Source organism: Puma concolor, chromosome B2 (genome assembly GCF_028749965.1).
Source record: "Puma concolor isolate L17-30 chromosome B2, mPumCon1.1.hap2, whole genome shotgun sequence".
NCBI lineage: Eukaryota > Metazoa > Chordata > Mammalia > Carnivora > Felidae > Puma > Puma concolor.
The window spans coordinates 125695948-125719866 of record NC_141671.1 but is presented as its reverse complement, the minus strand read 5'-3'; the positions used below and the strand labels follow the sequence as shown (position 1 = coordinate 125719866).

The 23919-nt window shown below is 42.3% G+C and overlaps 1 protein-coding gene across 1 annotated transcript; it reads left to right on the top strand.

Annotated features, from left to right (window-relative positions):
* The first annotated feature begins 240 nt into the window (after positions 1–240).
* IFNGR1 (interferon gamma receptor 1) lies at positions 241–22702 on the top strand. Its single transcript, XM_025925136.2, has 7 exons — positions 241–443; positions 11024–11138; positions 11836–11999; positions 14049–14218; positions 16351–16537; positions 19483–19610; positions 21566–22702. The coding sequence occupies exons 1-7, from the start codon at positions 359–361 to the stop codon at positions 22124–22126; spliced, it is 1410 nt and encodes a 469-aa protein (XP_025780921.2). The 5' UTR covers positions 241–358; the 3' UTR covers positions 22127–22702.
* Positions 22703–23919: the final 1217 nt, after the last annotated feature.

The window sequence follows — 23919 nt, the reverse complement described above, 5'->3', positions numbered from 1 at the left end:
TACTCCCCGCCCCAGCCCCCACTGCCCCGCCCACGCCCGGCTTCCCCGCTCCATCCCGCTGCCCAGTCCACGCCTGGCATCCCCTCCCTGGCTCCGCCTCCCTTCCCATGGCCCAGTTTCCCCGCCCCAGTCCCGCCTTCCCGCCCTATCCCGCTGCCTGGCCCACTCCTGGTCTCCCCGCCCCCCGGGGCCCCGCCTTCGTGCTCTGGCCCCGCCTCTCCACTCTGGCTCCTCCACTGCTTGCGGGTCCGTCCTCCCGTTGGAGTGTTGGTCCTCTGGTCCGGAAGTGACGCGGGGGTCGGCTTGCAGGCTGGACGCCCTATTCTCAGGGCCGCACCTCGAGGCACCCCCGGGCAGCATGGCTCTCCTCCTTCTGCTCGTCCTCGTCTTCCAGGTCGGGAGTAGGGCTGAGATTAACGCCGCGGATCTGGAGCTGTCTTCTGGTATGTAGCTCTCGGCAGGGCGGCGGCCGGTGGGGGGGGGCGGAGGGGACCCGACTAAGGAATCTGGAAGCACGCCCCGCGCGGCCGCGTCCTACTTAGCCTCAGACCTCGCACCGGGTTCCCGGTCGCCCCGGAACGTCTTCGCGACCGCCGGGAAGGCCACGCAGGTCTGCGCCGTCCGCGGACTTAAGTTCCCTTTTTCTCTCCTCTTCCGTTGTTGCCGAAATGACAAAACTCGCCTCTCGGTCCTCCAGTTCTTTTAAGTCATTTTCAAATAAGTGAGTTTCCCGATCAGCATTTTGTAGACGGTGGCCAGCGCTCATGACTTAAATATCCTTAGGGTGGACCCAAAATCCTTAAGAGAGAATTGTTCTTTCTCCAACTGAGAATCATTAAGTGGCAGTGACTGGCCATCTTACATCTAAGTCTGGAAGTCGTGTAGTGTGTTTATTCAGGAGCGGATTTGTCAGGCTGTGCGTCTCTTCACTTAGCTTAGTTCCTCCGAGCATTTTTTTTTCCTCCTGCTCGCTGAGATTTCTCCGGAAATAAGTGCTGGGAATACGCTTTCCAAAGCTCGGGGTAATGATGATTAGGAACTCCAGTGAAATCAGCGAATCTTTCCTGCAACAGAGTTAAATCTAAAATATCAGAAACCCCATCAGTCTTGAGTGTCTGTTCAGTGCCCACAGTTAGCAGCTGCCTGGAAGGGGTCAAGGAGACCCACCCTCCTGCACCGTTGGCCAACTCTGGGTCCAAACCTCTGTATTATGACTTCCTCTGTGAGCTCCTGTTAGGTGTGCTGTATTCGTATCCAGCTGTCCTTTGGAGTGCTCTATAAGAGTCACACAAACAAGCAATTAGTCATTCCTTGGGACAGGTATTGTTCCAGACGTTGTCAATACAAAAATGGGAGTTACTCGGTTTCTATTTTCGAGGATCATGATTAGATAGCTAACAGTAAGTGCTGGGTACACACTGATAACTTCTCATCCCATCCCGTTTTCACAACAACCATATGGCATTTCCATTTATGGATGAGAAATCAAGGCACAAAGAGGCCTGCCCCACTTTAGAGAGGTCACTGGTACTCAGTAGGGAGCTTGGCAGCTGGGCTCCAGAGTCCAAGTTCTCAACCACTCTGCAAACTGCCATTACCTAGGGCAGCTTAGTTGTCTACAAGGACATATATTATGATAAGAGCCTGGACTTTCACACAAGCCACTGGAAAGCAAGATAGAGGTACCAGACTCTGACGAGGGGATTCAGGGAGGACTTCCCAAAGAAAGATCACCCCAGAGTTGAAGCTGGAGCTGGAGGTAGAGAGACACTTGTGTGTGCAGAGGGAGAAGTGTGAAACAGCATGTTGAATTAGTGGAATACTAAGGGTTATCACTGTAGAATAGGTGTGTGAGGATACAAGGGAAGTTAAGATAGGGAGAGAGGTAGGAACCAGTTAATGAAGTGCATTGTCATGTGTAAGAGACAGCAACATAGCATTGGCTAACCTAGGCAAAAAGAAGAATTTATTGGCTTAGAGAATCCAAGCAACAGTTAGAAAGGCGTAGGTGCCATCTGGGCCTCAGAGAGCTGAACCAGTCAGTCAAAAGTGCCAAGACACTCTTTTGCTTATTATTGACTCTGGATGTGGATACCTTTTCCTACTTGGCAGGAACCATGGATGTTGAACCATGGATGTTTGGGTTTTGACATCTTGCAGCCTCCACCGTTCTGACAGAATCCCAGGGGAAGGCTCTGATTTGCCCAGCTTGGTTGGGTCAGCCACCAGCTGGCATGGGAAGGACCATGTTACAGAGGCTGGTGGTGGGGGAGTTCCCAGAAGAGAAATAATGTTCCTGAAGGGAGTACTGATGCTGAGCCAACAAAATAATATGCTCACTCACTATACCTTGCTCAAGTTGGTGGGCAGTCACTGGATTTTAAGAAGACAAATGATTTTATGCAGGATCAGTGAAGCCATTTAGAAAGACCATTCATCTTACACAGTAGTTTGGGGGTAGACCCAAAAGAGGGAGGCCAGTTATGCCGCTGCTTAAGTCGGGAGGAATTGATGAAAATGGCAGTTTAAATGGAGAAGAGATGACAGCTTGAAAAACATTTAAAAGTCAGAGTCAGCAGGAGTCGGTGTTTGGGTGTGGGAAGAGAGGAAGAGGGTATCTAGGGTTCCTGATGTAGGTGGAGCATTAAACTATGTGCCACACCTGTCTGAGTATGGCCCCTCCTGAGCCAGGCTATCTTGCTTTCCAGTAGCTTGTGTGAAAGTCCAGGCTCTTACCACAATATACGGCAACTGTCCTTGTAGACAAGGAAGCTGCCCTAGGTAATGGCAGTTTGCAGAGTGGTTAATTAAGAACTTGGACTCTGGAGCCCAGCTGCCAAGCTCCCTGCTGAGTACCAGTGACCTCTCTACAAGTGGGGCAGACTTCTTTGTGCCTTGATTTCTCATCCATAAATGGAGATGCCCAATAGCACCTACATCATATGGTTGTGAAAACGGGATGGGATGAGAAGTTAACAACAGTTCCTAGCACTTGCTGTTAGCTGTATAATCATGATCCTCAAAAGCAGAAACCGAGTAACTCCCATTTTTTGTATTCCAACACCTAGAACAATGTGGGCCCCCTTGTGATTACACAATTTGCATATCCTTGAAGCCAGCCCTGGGAGTATCCCCTGTCTGCTCCCATAGGAACATCTACTCCTATGGCCTTCTGTACCCCAGCATTTTGTAAACACAAGAGCTAGTGACCCCCCCCCCCCACCCAACCCTCCTTTTTTCAGTGCATTTTCAATACATTTGCCTAGATTTTTACAGTGTATTTCCCTAGTTTGTGCTGTGTTCCCTAGGCTTTTAAAGTTAGTTTAAAATGTAAAGTCTCGGGGCGCCTGGGTGGCGCAGTCGGTTAAGCGTCCGACTTCAGCCAGGTCACGATCTCGCGGTCCGTGAGTTCGAGCCCCGCGTCAGGCTCTGGGCTGATGGCTCAGAGCCTGGAGCCTGTTTCCGATTCTGTGTCTCCCTCTCTCTCTGCCCCTCCCCCGTTCATGCTCTGTCTCTCTCTGTCCCAAAAAATAAATAAACGTTAAAATGTAAAGTCTCAAAAAAAAATAAAATAAAATAAAATAAAATAAAATAAAATAAAATAAAATAAAATAAAATAAAATAAAATGTAAAGTCTCCAGAGATTAGGAGGAAAACCCATTAGGACAACCTACTTCTGGCTCTTGGCTAGCTTTCTTGGCTCACCAGTGCCTGACACTTAATGCACACTCAGTGTGTATCTTATAGCGTTGAGTTTCACTGGTATATTTAGTAGTTCATCTCAGATGAGGGAATCTGGCAGGAACAGGAAGGCAGGCAAGAGAATATAGCCAGTCTCTGCAAAATCTAAGTGGTTGGGAATGTATTGTGTTACAGTTATGGGCTTCTGTTAATATTTCTTAGGGAATGGATAGGGAAAATGAACCCATGTGTGCTGTCTAATAATCAGTGGTGTTTTGCTTTTCATACGGTTTTACCTATAAAAGTAGCATATATATGTTGAAGTGAATCAGTGTCTCCCTTCTTAGAGTTTTCTCTTCCACTCTGGGTATTACCTAAAGAGCACACTGTACTTCTGCACAGATATGGGGCTCTTAACTTACCTTCTCCACTGATAAAGTAGAGAAAGCCTCTTTTCTGACTTGAGGATAATGTTCTGGGTGTGCTTGAATTTTTCCTGATTTTCTTTGGATCCTATTTTTACTTATTTCAGAAATTCAGAATACTTACGACAGTGCATTTTAATTAGATTTGTTGAACAGGCTAATAGTTTTCTTTTTCAGCTTATTCTGAAACATGATCCGTATGGACTTTGAAAGATCCACAGTTTGGTTCTATATCTAGGAAAACCTCAAGCTATCTGATACAATGTAGCAGCACACCGTTGTTGTAGGAACTAGACCAATGTTTTAATGGTTCCATTTTAAGTGGACAGAGAAACAGAAGGAGAATTGAACCAGAATTAAATGAATTCCTGACAGGAAGGAATCTGTTTGCTTACAGTTTTCTTACTACGGGAGTCCCTTTATTTTGGGTTATCCCAACACATAGTAATCAGAACGGTAGATACCCATTCAGTCGTTGTCCGTTCCAAAGAAATTATTTCCTTTCATTACATGGTTCAGATTTCACAGTGGCCGTCATAATAATTGTGGTAGTATGATAAATCAGGTAAAACTACTTGAATTAGATGCTTGTGAAGTCATCAGCAAATAATCATCTCCAATTCCAGTTTATATATGGAGGTCATTTTCTTATTTTATTCAACTATGATAAAAATGATGCTTCAGTAGCTTTTCTTAACTAAAACCAGTAAAACTTTACACTGTCTTGCCTTTAAGTAGCTTCTCTAAGCCTTTGTTCTTTCATTGGTAAAAATATGTGTAATAATCTCAACTCCCTTGTACAATGGTTTGTGTGGGTTAACTAAGACAATGCATAATAAAGTGGAGCACATCCGACTCTTGATCTCAGCTCAGGTTTTGGTCTCAGGGTCATGGGTTCAAGCCCTGTGTTGGGCTCTGCACTGGGTGTGAAGCCTACCTTAAAAAAAAAAAAAAAAAAAAAAAAAAAATATATATATATATATATATATATATATATATATATATAATTAAATTTAAAAAATAAAGAAATCAAACTCATCCATTTCAACTATGAGAAATTTAAAATAGGCTCAGCCGCTCACTTGTTCTAGATGGAACCGAATAAATGGGAGCCTGTGTAAAATCCTGCATTTCAGGTCAGAAAGTGGCTGAGCAGATGTTTATTGGATAAGCACTAACTGGGTGGTGGTTTGAGTAAAAGATCTGGGGGGATTTGGGGTAATTATAAATTCAGCACAAGCCACTAGTTGATATGTCCATCTGTTTAAGAAGAAGAGGAAGAATAGTATTTCATTCATGTCTGTCGTATTCTGGGTTCCACAGCTTAAGAAAGAGTGAATGATAAAACCAGATCCGGAAGACACACAGGAAGACGAGCAGACTGCAGAGATATTAAGAGTATTGATCGTATTGATTCAGCTGAGGAACTATTTTGTAGAGAGTAATAATTTTATTACGGACAATAATTATTTTATTATTTGAACCCTTAGCTCTGACACTTTTTTTCCGAAGGTATAAGAAAGCAACAGAAGCAGAAAACAGACTGTTTTTGTATTTGTTTCACAAAGTGATGGATGATTCAAAGCCCGAAAAGACTGAAATGTTTGAATTAAAAAAATGTATTTTCATGTACAAAACTTTTATGAACACTTGAAACATGTGCAAGAAACATGTGCAAGAATTCTTAAAACGTCTTTATTTTTAAATCTAGAGGATGCTGCTTGGGCAGCTGGGTGGCTCAGTCGGTTAGGTGTCCGACTTCGGCTCAGGTCCTGATCTCACAGCTCATGGGTTCGAGCCCCGCATCGGGCTCTGTGCTGACAGCTCACAGCCTGAAGCCTGCTTTGGATTCTGTGTCTCCCTCTCTCGCTGCCCCTCCCCTACTCATGCTCGCTCCCTCTCTCTCTCTCTCTCTCTCCCGGAAATAAATAAGCATTAAAAGAAAATTAAAAAAAAAAATCTAGAGGATGCTGTTATTTGCTAAGAGAAAAATTTGGAAGGCATTAAGAAAATAGCCATTTTGGGGTGCCTGGGCGGCTTCATTGGTTGAGCGTCCAATTCTTGATTTCTACTCAGGTTCTGATCCTGGGGTCATGGGCTTGAGCCCCGCATGGAGCCTGCTTAAGATTCTATCTCTCCCTCTGCTCCTTTCCCCTGCTTGTGTGTACTCTCTCTCTCTCAAAAAGAAAAAAATTAAAAAGAAAAAGAAAATAGCTATTTTGTCAGCTCTATACAATCTTTCAGGAGGTAATCATAATATATTCTGGGAAAGAAATGCATAAGTCTTGATTTGGTATTTTTCACTTTTTTCCCCTGAATTTTCATGTCATTTTTCAGTTTGCAATGAAGGAAGAACCCTTTGTAAAAACATCTTACACGCATGTAAGACCCCTGCATGTAAAAACATGCAGGTGGCCCTGCATCTTTCATTTGGGGAAAGTGTTAGAACTTTTCTCTGACAGTTGTTCATTCACAGAAGGGTCTGGATGCTTTCATCTGGAGCATTTGTGTTTGACCTGTAGTGTCAGATGGCGTAGAATCCCCCAAAACAATTTAATTCCTGACCCCTGTATCTTTCTTTATGCTTCTCAGCGTGTCCTTCCCGTAGAGAGGTTGGCAGGCAGATTGTCAAACGGATGTCTTCAGACTGCAGAACTCTGTTCTGCCCATCTTTTATAGTCTTTGCTGCTGTGTTCACATTGGTGAAGAGCTCCTGTGGCTGTCGCTTTTTCAGTCACGGTGCAGACTGCTGTTGGTGGTTATGGAATGGGGGGGGCAGGTGCAGCCTGTTCTCCGGTTAGCATCCACGCAGAAGAGACCTGGAGATGTCTGTAGTTCCCTGCTTCCCCTCTGCTGCTGTCCCCAGCAATTAGGACAGAGCCGTTCTGGCTTTTGGTCTTCGGTGACATCCCCATTGCCCTGTTTGTGGCGCTGCTCCCTCACGTGCTGATCTCCGTCAGTTTTTCTGTCCTCCTCTTGCTCTTTTTCCATATCCTGTCTCTCCCAGTTTATCAAGAGGAAACAGTTGATTATAACCAGAACTCTCCCTTCCCCCCCCCCCCCCCAATGTGATAAAGAACTGATTCTTCTTTCCTCTGTTTAGTTTTGTTAAATCCCCTAAGAGGCATCCTGGGAAGCAGATTTTAAAACAGCTGAAGTTTGTTCTGGGTTGTTTGTAGACACAATGCATCAAATAACTGAATCCATTTCCAAAAACAACCGGAGTCCCAGAAAGCTAGTTGGGCATTTTCCAGAGATGGAGAAATCCATAACATTACTTAACTTCATTAGATACTCTAGTAGGATCTCTCCCTAAACTCTATAGATAATCCTCTTGCTGTTTCTCCACACATTTTTATTGATAGAAGGTAAATTTCTTATGAATAGAAATTTGCTGTAAGCCTTCATTATTTTAATCTGAATGTATAACAGTTTAAACTTTAGGTCACAAAATTCTGAAACAACGAGAAAACTGCTCATGGCTGTTTACCATACGAGTTTGGCAAATAATGACAAAGGCAGATGTGTAATAACCACACGGTTTCTCTTCTGGTAGCATTAAAACCACAGGTTACTTCCGAGTTTCTCCTTTACTATAATGGTAATGCCTGTCTGTTACAATCCATTGGACCCTCCTCCTTCCACTACCTGCCTGTCTTGATTGCTTTGAAAGCTGTGACTTAAGCCCTTGTTCTAGTCTAACCAGGGCAAGCTTCTGCTTAAATTATGGGAAACCTCATTTGATTCACATTAAAAACTAATCTGATATACACGTCTACTGTTGTGTGTGGTTTTATAATTATGATTCAGTAACTTCTTAAATATAAATGCACTTTACTTAATACTCTTATATAGGTTGGCTTCTATATGCCTGTTTCTCAAATACAGGAATCTCAGTTGGAGTCTATACAATTTAAAAGTCATTCCTATTGGGCATAATTTTTTTTTTTTTTTAAGAGATTCAAAAGGCAGTGAAGAACTCACTTTTACTGGAAACTGGAGGAAGTCAGGTCCTAGTTACCAGAGGCAGAAAGCTTAGCCACGCTGTGGGCTTTCAGGAACAGGGAGTCTGTAGAATAGGAAATGTGCCTGGTGCCCGGCACGACCTGGCGGGGAGGTCTCCGAGCAGTGCTGAAGGTGCCACGTGGTTTCTTCTTGCTTCTTAGAGTAAAATGCAGGACTAGAGAGAGTAGGCAGGAGAATGACTGTTAAATAAGAACCAGAACCTGGTGGTTTGAAAATTCTCAGCCTCTGGAGAGGCAAAGGAGGCGGAAATTAAGAAATGGCTTCTGAGAGAATTTCAGATTCATTATGAGTTTTCTTAGCATCCAGTACCTATCTTAGGTTGAAAATTAGGTGTATATGTGTGGATATTATTTGATATTAATGTTGAATTGAACCTGGGGCGGGGAGTGCCTTGTATTTCCTTCTCAACCACAGATTATAAACTGTTTGAGACTAGGTCGTTTCATGAATTAAGGTGCAAGCATATAAAAACATTTCTGAAAACCTAGAAAAAGAAAGCTCCGGTACCCCCTGCCAAGTAGGGTCATGGTTGCTCTACCAAAAAGCAAAAGAGAAGAACCAGGGCTAAATCTGGCAAGGCCAGTGCTTTCTGGCTCACCTGCAAGGAAATTGCTTAGAGAACCAAAGATGATAGGTACCAACAGCTGTCAGCTGTATTTCAGGAAGAGCAAATGGAAAACTTGCAGGTGTCTGATCACAGGCTGCAGAAAGCGCATACGCAGGATAAGTATGTAGTATCTGAATCTGTGAGACATCCTCCCAGCTTCGTAATCTCGACCTTTTGGCACAGATTGTCACACTGCTTAATAAGTAATATGGAAGTTAGACATTTTGGCAGTAATCAAAGCTATTCATTGCGGGAGAAGCCATGAAAAATATATTGGAGTATCAAAAATATTGTTTTTAAATTCGTTTTTCCTCCTAAATAATAAAAAAAAAATTACGAGTACCCTACCACTACACCCAGTAGTGAGAACCAAAAATGTCTCCAGACAGTGCCAAATGTCCCTTCGGGTACAAAAAAAAAATCATCTCTTGTTGAAAACCACTGATATCAAGGAAGAAAATAGCCAGAAAAGGGGGGGGGGGGGGAGGAAAGACCTTAGAATTTAATTGCCCATAAGTCTGTATTTTTTACCTAAATAATTCTTGATCCGTGTTCTGCTTTAAAAAGGTAATACAAGTGTGAGGGGCGCCTGGGTGGCTTGGTCGGTTGGGCATCTGACTTTGGCTCAGGTCATGATCTTGCGGTTCGTGGGTTCAAGCCCCGTGTCGGGCTCTGTGCTGCCAGCTCAGGGCCTGGAGCCTGCTTTGGATTCTGTGTCTCCCTCTCTCTCTCTGCTCATCCCCTGCTCACACTCTGTCTCTCTCTCAAAAATAAATAAAGATTTTAAAAAAAGATAATACGAGTGTGAAATAATTGGAAATTAAAGCAATGCACCAGCTTGGATTTGAATATTGGAATTTTTGCTTTGGGAAAAAATCTAGGAGGTGTTTCCTTTAATAGTAAGGAAATACCTGATATATGTGAAATTAACACCTCACGTGACAGATCAGGAAATCTGAAATGACTAGCAGTATAGCGAAGAAAGAACCCAACACTTCCTAATGTCCAGCCCAGGGAGTATTTTTCTTATTGGAGCCCATCCACGTTATACAACCCTAAGTAATCATCATTATCAGCTGGAGTACCTTTAAAAAAAAAAAACACTTTAGCTCTCAGATTTTTTTTTTTTTTTTTTTTTTTTTTTTTTTTTTAAGTAGGCTCCATGCTCAATGCAGAGCCCAGTGTAGGGCTTGAACTCATGACCCTGAGATCAAGACCTGAGCTGTTATCAGGAGTTGGACGCTTAACTGACTGGGCCACCCAGGCTCCCCTCTTTTAGAATTTTTGAGGCTGATGATGACTTATGTTTGTAAGCCACTGCACTGACCACATTGCTATTCATTTATTTTAATTGTAATTATATTATGTTTAATGGTTTTCAGATAGGTAGGATTGAATAATCTTAAAATTGAGGTCGTGTCACCAACTCTGTATCTTCATGTTCGCTCATAAAGAAGGGAAGGGTAGGAGAGAAGGAAGGAGAAAGAAAAGGAGGAAGGGAGGAGATGTATGTGTATGTTTGTTTTCCAAGGGGTGATAGACAACAGCCGTCTCCACTGAGCAGGGGGGAATACGTGGCTGCTTTTCACAAATAGTAACAAGATGTTAAAGTGACTTCTGCCTGTTCTCTCATGGGACTCCCACGTTAGCAAACCCTTTCTAAAATGGTTTAAAAGAGCAAAAGGGAGAAGAAATATTGGGCGTGTTTTGTGAAAAGCCCTGCACACCCCAGAGAGCAAAATGTTAGTGAAACTCAAGTGGTGGATGGCTCCTTCAGGCCGTTATTAGGCTGCTATTCCTGGGCTAGAGACGAGGTGCTGAACGTGTGTAACGATACCGGGTAGAGAGTTGAGAGCCCGGATGGTATTTTAGACTGAAATTGGCCATCGCTTGGGGTAGCCAGCTCTCTAGACATTGAAGGCAATCTGTGGTATCAAATATAGGAAATGCTAGTGATTAAATGAATTCAGGATTATTATTACAACAGGTAGTGCATCTGTTCATAAAAACTCCCAAAACATGAGAGGAATTTATGGCCTTTACGATACTTGTATTTCCCGTGTATCCCAGTGTTGTTTCAGTAATTTAAAGTGAATCAGAACTCTATACATTTTCCAATAAAATTAATTTTTATACATCTCAATTAAATAATTGTATAGTCTGTTCTGGCAAATTCTACCTTTCTTCAAAATACGTATTCGGCTACCATGGCTCTTTGTGAGGTTTTCTAATGTTAATGTTAGTTTCTTACAATTACCCATTTTACTTTTTGAATCTCTTACAGTGCCAAAACCAACGAATATTGAAATTAAGGCCTATAACTTTAATACTGTCCTATCTTGGGACTACCCGACCATGTCACAGACCCCTGTTTTTATCGTACAGGTAAAGAACTATGGGTAAGTGTTAACTCTTTTCATCCTTTTTATTCTACTTTGCCTAGGTCTTTGTACTTTCCATGACTGTGTTTTGCCCCATCATCTTCCTTTCCCATGTGGCAGAACTTCCTAAACTGCTTGTAGACTTCCAGAAGCTCTAAGGATGCAAATTAGTTATTTTCACAAGACTTCCTGCCTTTTAGTTCTTCTTCCTGTCAAATTCAAGTAGAGGAGTCTCAGCAACTTTCAGAATTTTTCAAGGCATGACAAATAAAGCTCAGAATTCGTATTAAAAGTGAGGTCATCTTACTTGCCATAGTGAATGTGTTGTTTAGCAGAAAGATGAGAATTTCAGAACAATTTTAGGAGTTCCTGTTAAGAGTCTTTGTAATGTGTTAGGTTCTGCAATCAAGTAATGATTATCGATATTAATAGAATCTAGAATTGTTTAAAGACCAGATTTTTTACAATTACATATGGAATGTACTTTGTTCAGGTGTTGTATTTTGAATTGAGCCTCTTTATTGTAAAGGAATTTATAGGACTTCTAACCAGAGTAAGGGCTTCCTCCTTTGTCCGGCTTCTCCGTCCTGTTCTTAGCTCTTTCGACCAGCTACCAGCTCCATGCTGTGAGTGAAAAGCAAAGCACAGACAGAGATGATTGAAGTGTACAGATTAACAAAAGTTATCCTTGTTTCTTTACTCGTCTTCATTTTAGGGAGGCAATCTGGATTGATGCCTGCAATACCTCTCATCATTCTTGTAATATCTTTTCCGCAATTACCGATCCATCGCTTTCTCTCTGGGCCAGAATTAAAGCTAGACTTGGACAAAAAGAATCAGCCTATGCAGAGTCCAAAGAATTTATTTTGTGTAAACAAGGTGAGTAGAATTTTGAAATTTGAAAATACTGACACACGTCTTCTGTATGTATTTGCTTTTATTAGCACTTGCTAAAAATTATCGCAATGCCCAGAAAACCTTTGGAAGAATTTAGGGAGTTTGTATCTTCCTCTTTCCCTGAGCTCCACAAAATAGGGATGAGAGGTGCCCATCACTTTGCCCCGTCTAAACCATTGCATTTCTACTCCCTGTAAACACGGATCGGTGCTGCCCTGCTGGGCTCTGCACCGGCCTCCCCCGCTCCCCTCCTCCAACGCTCCTTGCTCGGTTACACTTACCGAGGCCAGGGGCACCTGCTCTCGTTCTTCCTCCGTGTGCCCAGTCCCCAAGGCCCTTGGGAATTTTATATACCAACTTAATACATTAAGAAATTTTAGATTTCTGCAGTCTCCTCAACCCCAGTGATTATCAGCCCTTTCTCCTGTCAGCATCGCATCCCCATGGCATACCTGATCTGAGTTATAACTTTAAGCTCCAGAATCTTCAGCACCAATTCCTCTTTTCTGATTGAAATCCTACCTGTAGCTCTCCTACTTTCACTTGTGGGTAAAGAAGTGATTAATCATGTGACTCCTCCCTAGTCTTCTATGCCCTTGTGCCTTGCCATTCAACTTCTCTCCCTTCTTCAGTTGCCACGTGTCTTTCCTTCCACTATGGCCTTGATTCTGCTCCTACGCTTCAGCTGTGCCTACCCAGTCTCTTCCATTGGCCCTTCCTCCACTTGCCCTTGAAATAATTTTATTCCCTCGAGCCCGTGCCTTTGTCATCTGTGAACTGTGCCCATCTGTATATCAGGTTTTTCCCACACAGATTTATCAAGGGCACACTATGTGCTAGAAAATATGCCAGGCCCTGAAGATAAAAATAAACCTGCCTGGTACATGGTAAGTGTGCAATAAATATGTGAAGAATAGGTAAATGGCTCACCAGCAAAGTCTCAAGCATCAGGGACACATAATAAATATTTGTGAAGTGAATAAATATCTGGTTTTGATTTTCACTCTAAAAATTGAATCTATTTAGCAAACTTTTATAAGAACCTCATGCCAGACATCTATAGGTGTCGGAGGTACAAAGAGTTTCAGTGAGTGTTCAAAGGTAACTAAAATGCCTTTTCTGAAACATTTTTTAGAGAACAGGTTTCCTTTTTAATCTACCAGAACCAAAGGAAAAGGAAAAATAACTTAACAGAGCTTCTATTATGGTAAGGGTTTTTTTTTTGGTTTTTTTTTGTTTTTTTTTTTTACCAGAACTCAGGACCAGAGCTCATGACCCAACTGCTTGTTTTCCTTTAGGACTAGAATTTAAACTGCTAAAGAGAAGTTTAGGTTAGATAAGAATACTTTCTGCTTGAGATTAATTAAACATTTATTAAGAACATTCATTTTTTTAAATTATTTTTTAAAAGTGTTTATTTATTTTAGAAAGAGAGAACAAGCAGGGGAGGGGCAGAGAGAGAGGGAGACACAGAATTCGAAGCAGGCTCCAGGCTCTGAGCTGTCAGCACAGAGCCTGACGTGGGGCTTGAACCCACAGACTGTGAGATACCATGACCTGAGCCAAGATCAGATGCTTAACCGACTGAGCCACCCAGGCGCCCCTTTATTAAGAACATATAGAGGGGCGCCTGGGTGGCGCAGTCGGTTAAGCGTCCGACTTCAGCCAGGTCACGATCTCGCGGTCCGTGGGTTCGAGCCCCGCGTCGGGCTCTGGGCTGATGGCTCAGAGCCTGGAGCCTGTTTCCGATTCTGTGTCTCCCTCTCTCTCTGCCCCTCCCCCGTTCATGCTGTGTCTCTCTCTGTCCCAAAAGTAAATAAATGTTGAAAAAAAAAAATTTTTAAAAAAAGAACATATAGAATATCATCTAGATCTTTGTGGAATGGTTTAAACATGATCCTGCATTAGAACAACAACAGAAAGAGTAGGTTGATTGATTTTGGCAGTTTTATGCAATGTATTATAAAGTTCCAGGTGAATACTAATTCTGCATTTTTTTTTTTGTCCCTGCCCCCCCTCCCCCAACCACAGGGAAAATTGGACCACCTGAACTGGGCATCAGAAACATGGAAAAACACATCATTATTGACATATTTCACCCTTTAGCTATTATAAGTGGAATGGAGCCAGTAGCCATATATGGTGAAGAAAATTGTTACTCATTCAAGTACGAGGTGCATCTGAGAATAAATGGAAATGAAGTATGTGTTTCCATTTCATCTTTTCCAAAATGGCAGGTTTTCTGTTGCTCACGCGAAGTTGTTTCCGCATGTAGTGTAACAATAGTAGAATGCTTATGAACATTCAGACAAGACTTACGGATCATAGACCTTACCATAGGTTTTGTTAAGAAACACGACCTAGGGGTGCCTGCGTGGCTCAGTCGGTTGAGCATCTGACTTCGGCTCAGGTCATGATCTCACAGTTTGTGAGTTCAAGCCCCGCATCGGGCTCTGCTGACAGCTCGGAGCCTGGAACCTGCTTTGGATTCTGTGTTTCCTTCTCCCTCTGCCTATCCCCCTCTTGTGCTCTGTCTTTCTCTCTCTCAAAAATAAATAAATAAATGTAAAAAAAAAAAAAGAAAAGAAAAGAAACACGACCTAAACGAGTGCTGGTGGAGGGAACTGGCTTGGAGTTCATCACTAGCACTGGTGTCTTTGCCTCATTTAACAGCATGGTCCTGTTTGAGGATCTTAAACCTGTTTATTTCTTCCCTGGCAAAGTGAGGATCATTTTAATCTTTCCTTCTGCATTGGTAGTGATGTAACGTAACATGAAGCTGTGATCGGAAATCATTGTTTTGGAAAGAAAAAGTAGCAGTACTGCGGTGGGGATGTACTTGCATTCTGGCACCGGTGTGCAGCCCACGCCTGGACTGGAATTGTGCTAGTCCATCCATTCTCCACGGCACTGCCGCTGCTTTATTTAATAGTGTTTGTCAAGCACATGCTCTGCGTGTTCTAGACAAACCTCTGGTGATGCGCGAAGCAGAGAAACAAAGCAGGGAGGGGGGAGATGGGCAGCAGCATTGGGGGCGCTAGTGGTCTTCGGTAGGGTGGTTGGAGCAGGGAAGGTGTTACTGCGGCCAGTGCAGGGGAAGGTTAGGAGGTGAGCTCCAGGGGGCACATCTGGGGAGAATGTTTCAGGCAGAGAATCTGGCAAAAGCACACTGGGCACGTGAAGAGCAGCGGGACTCAGCAGAGCCCGGGAGCGGATGAGGTCAGAGGTCACTGGGGGGGCCACATCCGGTGGGGCACTGGAAGGATTTGACTTTTATTCTGACTGAGGTGTTGTGCCTCTGGGAAGATTTAAGCGGGAGGAGTGACATCAGACTTAGATTTTTAAAACTTGACTCTAGATGCTTAGCAGAGTTGTCCTCTTGACGTGCACATCTAACCATAGTACTTCACCGCCTGAAACCCTTTAGCAAATCCCCACCAGCCACACAGTTAAGGCCTGAATTCCCTCTCGTGGCGTGGCCTGTGAGACCCTCGTGATTTGGCCTCTTGCGTCCTTTCCAGCTTTCTGTCTCCCCGTCCCTTCTCACCCGAATTGTATTTGTGCTTTGGCGAACTGCTGTTGTGTTCTTAGTTCCCTGCGGGTGCCGTGCTCTTTACGGAATGCCCTTCTCCGCCCACTCACCTTTGGCAAATTTCTACTCATTTTCTAGTGTTCAGCTGGCATTTCATCTCCCCTTTGAAGTCTTTTCTGACACGGAAGATTGTTTGCTCCTCTGTGGTTTGGATATTCCCAGTTCCATTAACGGTCCCCCTTGCACTACTCATCACTCACATTTCTTTCGGCTCTGGCGGAAGTTGTTTGAGGTCAGGTACTGCTGTCCTACCTTCGCGTCTTCAGGCCCTACCTGGCACAGGTGATGCGCACACTTTGGCGGAATGAATGGTAAACTGCCAGAGACTGCCTCGGTCCCTTCTGTGTACCACGGCCAAGAGCTGCTACAGTCTTTGCAAAATACCTTTCTTATTCTTCCTACAGATGGGTTTATAGCTCTCCCCACCTGTTTCTAGCACTACTGGAATGGGACTAATGAATGTTTGCTGGTTTAACGACGACCAGTGGACATTCTTGCTATTTGAGTTTTCAAATGTATGATCCCTAAAAAGAACATTTTACTGGAGATATTTCATAATGCTGTGTTGAAACAACAAAATTGACTTACTACTTGATATCCACAACGCTATTTTCAGACATGGTTCAACTTTCATCCCATATATTCTCTTCAGGGGTTTGATCAGGTAAATGTAGGTGATTTTGTTTGTTTTTGCAGAATAAAAGAAGCCACACATTTTCACTGTCGTTTGTTCCCATGCAGACCTCATATAAAACGGATGTAGAGGAAGATAATTGCAATGAGACTCAGTGCTATCTAACTGTCCCAGTGTCCTCGTTGGATTCTGAGTACTGTGCTTGGACAAAAGGATTCTCAGAAACATGGCTTGTTACAACTGAACAGTCCAAAGAACTTTGTGTTACCACTTTGGGTGACAAACACATGGAAGGCAAGTTTCTGCTGGTTTTGTCCTAAATACAGGGAGTGATGAGCGAGCTAGGTGTTGAAAAGAGGCAGTTTCAATAAATCTCTGTTCGTTTAAAAATCTGCAATGGTTCCATTCCTCAGAGAAGTTCAAAAGTACAAATAAGCTCATTTCTCAGGCATTAAAAGATATAAAATGGCCGATTAAAGAAAGCCACATGATGACCTTTTGACCTAGGAAAGAAAGAAATACAACACCTAAAACTGCGTGCACTTCAGGATTGCACGTAGCGACAGAAGCCAACTTAACTATTTCCACATGGCAAGGTGTTATATACCCATTACAGTGTTCTTTGTGGGGGTGGCAAGTTTAAAAACTGAATAGCAAAAATATTCATTGGCTTATGTGATGTGAACTGGATAAATACTAGAAATTAATATCCAAAAATAAATATTGATAAGTTTATTTAAAAATAAGTTTATTTCATCATACTTTCTTTGTGTGAGGGGGTACATATAATAGAACTTTAGGACTAACATTCTCAAGGGGCACCTACCTTAGCTGAAATTAGGGCCATTCTTTGCAGTTATGAAATTTAAATGTTCATTACGGGTAATTTATAAAATCTAAAAAGCGAGAAGAAAACAAAATTATCGATAGTTCTGTCATCCAAATATTCAGTTACAGTTTGGTGTTTTTTTTTTCTCATCCTGTTCTCTTTTTCTACATAGCTGTGATCATATTGTATAGTGTATATAATTTTGTGTACTGCTTTAAGTATTTATTATAAGTATTTTTCCATTTTATTTCACATACTTTATTCTATTTTCTAATATCTTTAGACTGTTTCATCATGTAGAACGTGTATTCTATTTAATGTTCCCCAATTTTGGACTTTTAGATTACTTACAGATTTTTTCTATGATAGATCATGCTTTGATAACTGTCTTTGTGTATATATGATTGTCAGCCTGCTTTTAGAACATATCTCCTGGGAACAAAAATTTTCTGTTACAAGTACCTTTTTGAAGAATGGGAATCTAGGCTGAAGAACTAGACCAAAGGCCTAAAATTTAATATTGATAACTTTTATTTATTTTTTTTTTAATTTTTTTTTTTAACATTTATTTATTTTTGAGACAGAGAGAGACAGAGCATGAACGGGGGAGGGGCAGAGAGAGAGGGAGACACAGAATCGGAAGCAGGCTCCAGGCTCTGAGCCATCAGCCCAGAGCCCGACGCGGGGCTCGAACTCGCGGACCGCGAGATCGTGACCTGAGCTGAAGTTGGACGCTCAACCGACTGAGCCACCCAGGCGCCCCTAATATTGATAACTTTTAGATCATTAGGACAAGGGTTTCAAATAGGTGACTTAAAGCAATGCAGTGCATTTTACACTCTCTTGGATTGTGTTGTTTTGAAAAATAAAGTTCTTACTAACACACAAAATTCGAAATAATGCAGATGCCTTAGATTTAGTTTTTTAAAATGTGGTTTATAAACTGGGCTGGCACGGTGGCCACATGGTGGCACCACTGTGGCTCAGTTTCCTTGCCTGCCTGGACTGTGCTTCTTTTTTTTTTTTTTTTAATTTTTTTTTTCAACGTTTATTTATTTTTGGGACAGAGAGAGACAGAGCATGAACGGGGGAGGGGCAGAGAGAGAGGGAGACACAGAATCGGAAACAGGCTCCAGGCTCTGAGCCATCAGCCCAGAGCCTGATGCGGGGCTCGAACTCACGGACCGCGAGATCGTGACCTGGCTGAAGTCGGACGCTTAACCGACTGCGCCACCCAGGCGCCCTGGACTGTGCTTCTAAACGCAGCGCTTATGTTAGTTATGTCATTATCTGATCTTTACTGCCGTAATAACTTCGTTTTTTCCACATCCTATAAAATGTGTTATACAAGCATTCCCTTAGTAGCAATTTCCAGAGTCGCTGTTCCAAAAAGGTAACTTTGAAATCGAAATCAAAGGTAATAAGATGCCGGTAGAGAGGTCAAACACCACCGTGATCTGTAGAGGACTGTTCATTTGAAAGAGAGGACTGTGCAGCTAGAACGCGGAAGATTGTGCTTTGAAAATAAAAAGCAGCATTAGAGCAGAATACACAGCAGTGATTATAAATGTGCTCTGAAACAAATCTTTCCCATTGTATGTTATTGTCTCTGGTTTGTGTTGAAGGGCACCTAGTTCCTGCGCAACAGCTCCTGTCTGTGTGTCTTTACAAGTACTTGCCATCTAGAAGTGACTATAAAATGTAACAAAATTCTGAGGAGTGGGATTCAGTTATTTTAAAAGGTATAGATATTGCCAGAATTTTTTAAGGGATCGATTTTTAAACTTTCTTTTGCCTTGTTGCCTTGTTAATGGAGAGAAAACTGTAACTCTGGAAACACCCTATATTCAGGGCATGAAGAAAACTGTTGAGGGGCGCCTGGGTGGCTCAGTCGGTTAAGCGTCCGACTTCGGCTCAGGTCATGATCTCTCAGTTTGTGGGTTCAAGCCCCACGTCGGGCTCTGTGCTGACAGCTCAGAGCCTGGAGTCTGTTTCAAGAGCCTGGAGTCCGTTTCAAATTCTGTGTCTCCCTGTCTCTCTGCCCCTCCCCCTACTCACTCTCTGTGTCTGTCTGTCTGTCCGTCTCTCTCCAAAAAAAGTACACGTGAAAAGAGATTAAAAAATAAAAAAGCAAGAAAACTGTTACGAAAAATCTGTTCTAGCCACTTTGCATCATGAAGGTATGGTTGCAGAAAGTGGAGAATCGCAGAGCTGGAAAGAATCACCTTGGTCTCTAGGACAGGCTCCTGAGTCTTTGATCACCTCATCTGACTTCTATGGCAAGTGCTCTTTGCAGTCCGGACCATATTAATCACGTGACGGGCAAAGCACTAAGGCTTTATAACTATTTCACAGAGACAGCAGCATTCCATCTTAATTCTAATTTGTGATTTTTCCCTTTTTTTTTTAGATTCTGTTTGGGTTCCAGTTGTTGCTGTTCTCTTCCTTTTTGTAGTTCTCGTCGTGGTATTTGTATGTTGTTACACTAAGAAGATTAATCCCTTTAAGAGAAGAACCATCATGTTACCAAAGTCCCTGGTAAAATATTTAAATATTTTTCTTTAATTGTATACACTAACACGTTAACTTGGACCTTTTTGAGAGTTGTTTAATTTTTTAAGTAGAATGATGATCAGCAGCGTATCACCTATCGTCAATCACTCAATCTACCACCCATCCAAAACCCCATAATTTTTACTACACATCGTGTGCTTTCGTATATGCACAAAACAAGAACACGATTGGATAAGTCTGTTAAGGAGCTTCAAGAGTAGTGGGAGAAAAAGATAAGTATTCAGTGAGTGAACAGTGTTCAAACACAGAGCTTTCCATACAGGCCAGCAAGGACTTCATCCACCTTTGGAGGGTGCTGGTTAGTTGTGGGCTTTCTAGAGGCGGTGAGGCTTGAGCAATCTTGATGGAAAGACAAGAGTTTATGCAGGTACTGAGAGACAGTATGTGCCAAAGCCCAGCATCAAGAAAGCATGACGTTTGAAAATCTCAAAATACAGAAACACTATTGTTATGGTTGGACTGTAGAAGAAAAGGCGGTCACACATGAGACTGGAAGTTTCACATTTTAATGTCTAGTATTTAAGAGCCTTTGTGTGGACGCCTGGATGCCCTGGGTGCAGTTGGTTGAACGTCCCGACTTTGGTTCAGGTCATGATTTCACGGTTCGTGGGTCTGAGCCCTGTGTCGGGCTCCGTGCGGACAGTGTGGAGCCTGCTTGGGATTCTCTGTCTGCCTCTCTCTCTCTGCCCCTCCCCTCCTCGTGGGAAATAAACAAACATTCAAAAATAAACATGATTTATTTCTCTCAAAAATAAATAAACATTCCAAAAATAAATAAAAGCCTTTATGCAATGAAAAGCCCATTTACAGGTAACAGGATCGTAGCTACTTGGATGAAATATAACAGGAACAATATCCATGATACGCAAAGGAGACTTTTCAATTTGTATTGAAAACACCTTTCTCTCAACAGGAGAGAATTCACGTGTGAATTCTAGTATTTGTCCATACTAAGTAAGTAAGTAGTTAAGTAGAACGCAACGTTGCAGTCCACAACTTTACACCCACTAGAGAAGGAAAAATAAACCTGAATATTCAGTACTTCCGCTAGTAGTAAACTGGTAGAAAGTGGGAAAAGTAATCCAGCGCTGGTGGGAAGGTAAACATATAATGGGTAGAGGGTGTAGGAGTGTCATAAACGTGCCACAGCCTTTGACTTAGTCATTCTACCTTCAAGAAATTATTATTATTTTTTTAATGTTTATTTATTATTTTGAGAGAGAGAGTACCCACACAAGCAGGGGAGGGGCAGAGAGAGAGAGACAGAGGGAGAGAATCCCAAGCAGGCTCCTTGTTGTCAGTGCAGAGCCCAACGTGGGGCTCATTCCCATGAACCACGAGATCATGACTTGAGCCAAAATCAAGAGTCGGGACACTGACCTGACTGAGCCACCCAGGTGCCCCAAGAATTTATTCTTATAAAGCCGCTTCATAAATAAAAAGATGTGTAAAAATATTCACTTCAGCACGTTCCATAAATCATAAAAATAGGAAACACTTCAATATCTACGATTAGAGAAATTACGTTAATCAATCAGGATAGAGAAATCAGGAGGCAGTGAAGATTATAATAAAAATTGTAATTATGAAGGCGAATGGTGAGAATATTCTATAAGTAGGTATTCTCCGGCTATAGATGTAATGTGCATACGTGTGAAGTCACATAGAAAAAGCAACATGGACTAGTTGGATGGCGGATGACTTTTTAAAAATTCTAAAAACTTCTTTTTAATCTTAATATAGCATATTTTATTAAAAAGCAAGAAAAGGCAACCACCAGATGCCATTATATTATTACCATAAATATACCATTTGGTAGTATATTTCATTGACCATTATTCTTAGAGCATTTCTTTTTAAGGATGTGCACTTAAGTTTAATAATTCATTATGTTTCATCATTTATTTTTCTTCCCTTAGCTCTCTGTGGTGAAAAATGCCTCTTCGGAGACAAAATCTGAATCAAAATGTGTATCACCCATCACCTACCAACCGATTGTCTCAGAAAATGAGAAGATGGTCTGGGAAGAGCAGTTGTCTCCAGCGACAATTTCCGATCTGCCCGCTGAAGACAGTCTGGAAAAAATGGGACACCACGAAGAACTACAAGTGGTGACCCCTGAAGGGACTATTTCTGACATGGCTCCTGATAGCCCTCAGACCCCGGTAATGAGAGAGAATTCTGTCCGTTCAAATAGTAACCAGTCTGAAACCTGTGTTGTGGCTTTAAACTCCTATCACTCCAGAAATGGTTCCGAGAGTGGCACTGTGGAATCGCAGAGCTTCTCGGACTCAGAATTTCCCCCAAGTAGTAAACCTGAAATAAAGACCGAGGAACAGGAGTCCGTAATGCTGAGAAACACGACCACCTCCTTTGGTTATGACAAGCCGCACGTATTAGTGGATCTGCTGGTGGATGAAGGCGGTAAGGAATCCTTGATCGGTTACAGACTTACAGCAGATTCCAAAGAGTTTTCCTGAGATCAGAGAAGATGCGCCATCTCAGAAGGATCTACCTTTTTCCCCAGACGGTTTTTCTGCCTCGATTTCGTGAAGAGATCATGATTTTAGAAGCCGTTTCTTTGTCGACATTAACCAAATACAGTAGTATTTTGGTTTACATAAAGGGCAAAGAGCCTCTGTGGCACTGTCAGATTTGGCCCGAAAACTGCAGAAGCTGTAAAGAAACAAACCATTGTCACATTAGGAACTTTAGGAACTTTTCCATCCAGCTTGCATTATCAGTGAACACGCACTTCCTACAACAGTGCGTGAGATGCCTCATGTCCTTTCTAATCACCTCCAGTTGTAAACTAGTTTTGTTTTGTTTTGTTTTCCTTTTCTGTGCCTTAGCATGTTATTTGTTTTTGCAAGGCTATGTCCATAGTATTTTTAAATGCTCACTTTGAGAAGAAATCGTGAAAGTTTTCCAAACATGAATTCAAAATCTAATGCAAGTCAATAGACTTCATAAAGAATATGTAAATACACACATGTATATATTTTGTATGGAACGTTGTATTTAGATATTTGTAAATAAAGTATGTTTAAAATTCATTTTTGTACTCATTTATTCAAGCACTCAGGCAGTTAACCTGATATTTTTTTTTATCCATTTGCTTGTTTCCACGTAGTAAGACGATAGAATTGTTTCGTAATTATTCATATCTAATCTTCAAAGCAGTCCTAAAATAATCTAATCTTTAAGAATGGTCCTTTTATGTCTGGATTTCTTTTTTTTTTTTTTTTTTTTTTTTTTTTTTTTAGTGTTTATTTTTGAGAGACAAAGTGCAAGTGGGGAAGGGGCATAGAGAGGGAGACGCAGAATCTGAAGCAGGGCTCCAGACCCTGAGCTGTCAGCACAGAGCCCGATATGGGGCTCGAACTCACCAACTGCAAGATCATGACCTGGAGCCGAAGTCGGACGCTTAACCAAGTGAACCACCCAGACGCCCCCTACGTCTGTATTTCAATATTTAACATCCAATGTACAGAATGCTGTCCCAAGCTCTTTGGGGAAGAAACAAAAAGGCAGATTTTTTTGTAGAGTATTAAGATTGAGGGGTCTCTAGCATAACGATGGTGGTCAAAGCCATTGGGGTGGGTGGGAGCCCTGAGAAGCATGTAGTATGAAGAGAGAGTCCCAGCAAGAGGCAAACCAAGAGTTGATTTCTATATTACACAAGGAGTTCCTGGGAATTACTAAGAGGGTAGTAATTTTAAGATTCAAATGAATTAATTGATCCCCCCCAAATTTTTAAATACACCTCTCTGAGTAAATTAACAAACCATGTAGAAATATTTCTCTTCACTTAAAAGTACAGATGAAGGGGTGCCTGGGTGGCTTAGTCAGTTAAGCGTCTGACTCTTGATTTCAGCTCAGGCCATCATCCCAGGGTTGTGGGATCGAGCCCCACGTCGGGCTCTGTTGAGCATGGAATTTGCTTGGGATTCTCTCCCTCTCTGTCCTTCCCCCTGCTCGTGCTCTCTCAAACGAAGTATAAATGAAGTCTATACTCTCACTATCCAGAGGCAGGGTGAGATTATTTCAGAAAGCTCTAGGGGAAGATCCTTCTTTGCCTCTTCCTAGCTCTCATGATTACTGGCAAACCTCAGCTTGCCTTAAATCTTAGCCGTATCATACCAGCCTCTGCCTCTTGTCACATGACGTTTGGAGCCGAGGAGCAAACAACAACTGACATTTACTGAGTCCTTACTGCGTGTCAGGCACGATGCTGAGTGTTTCACGTGTGCTATCTCATTACTAAGATCCC

Coding starts and splice junctions, on each gene's coding strand:
- IFNGR1 (XM_025925136.2), top strand. CDS start 359: ATGGCTCTCCTCCTTCTGCTCGTCCTCGTCTTCCAGGTCGGGAGTAGG. Junction 12,000..14,048: donor ATTTATTTTGTGTAAACAAG/GTGAGTAGAATT, acceptor CCCCAACCACAG/GGAAAATTGGACCACCTGAA. Junction 19,611..21,565: donor TCATGTTACCAAAGTCCCTG/GTAAAATATTTA, acceptor TTCTTCCCTTAG/CTCTCTGTGGTGAAAAATGC.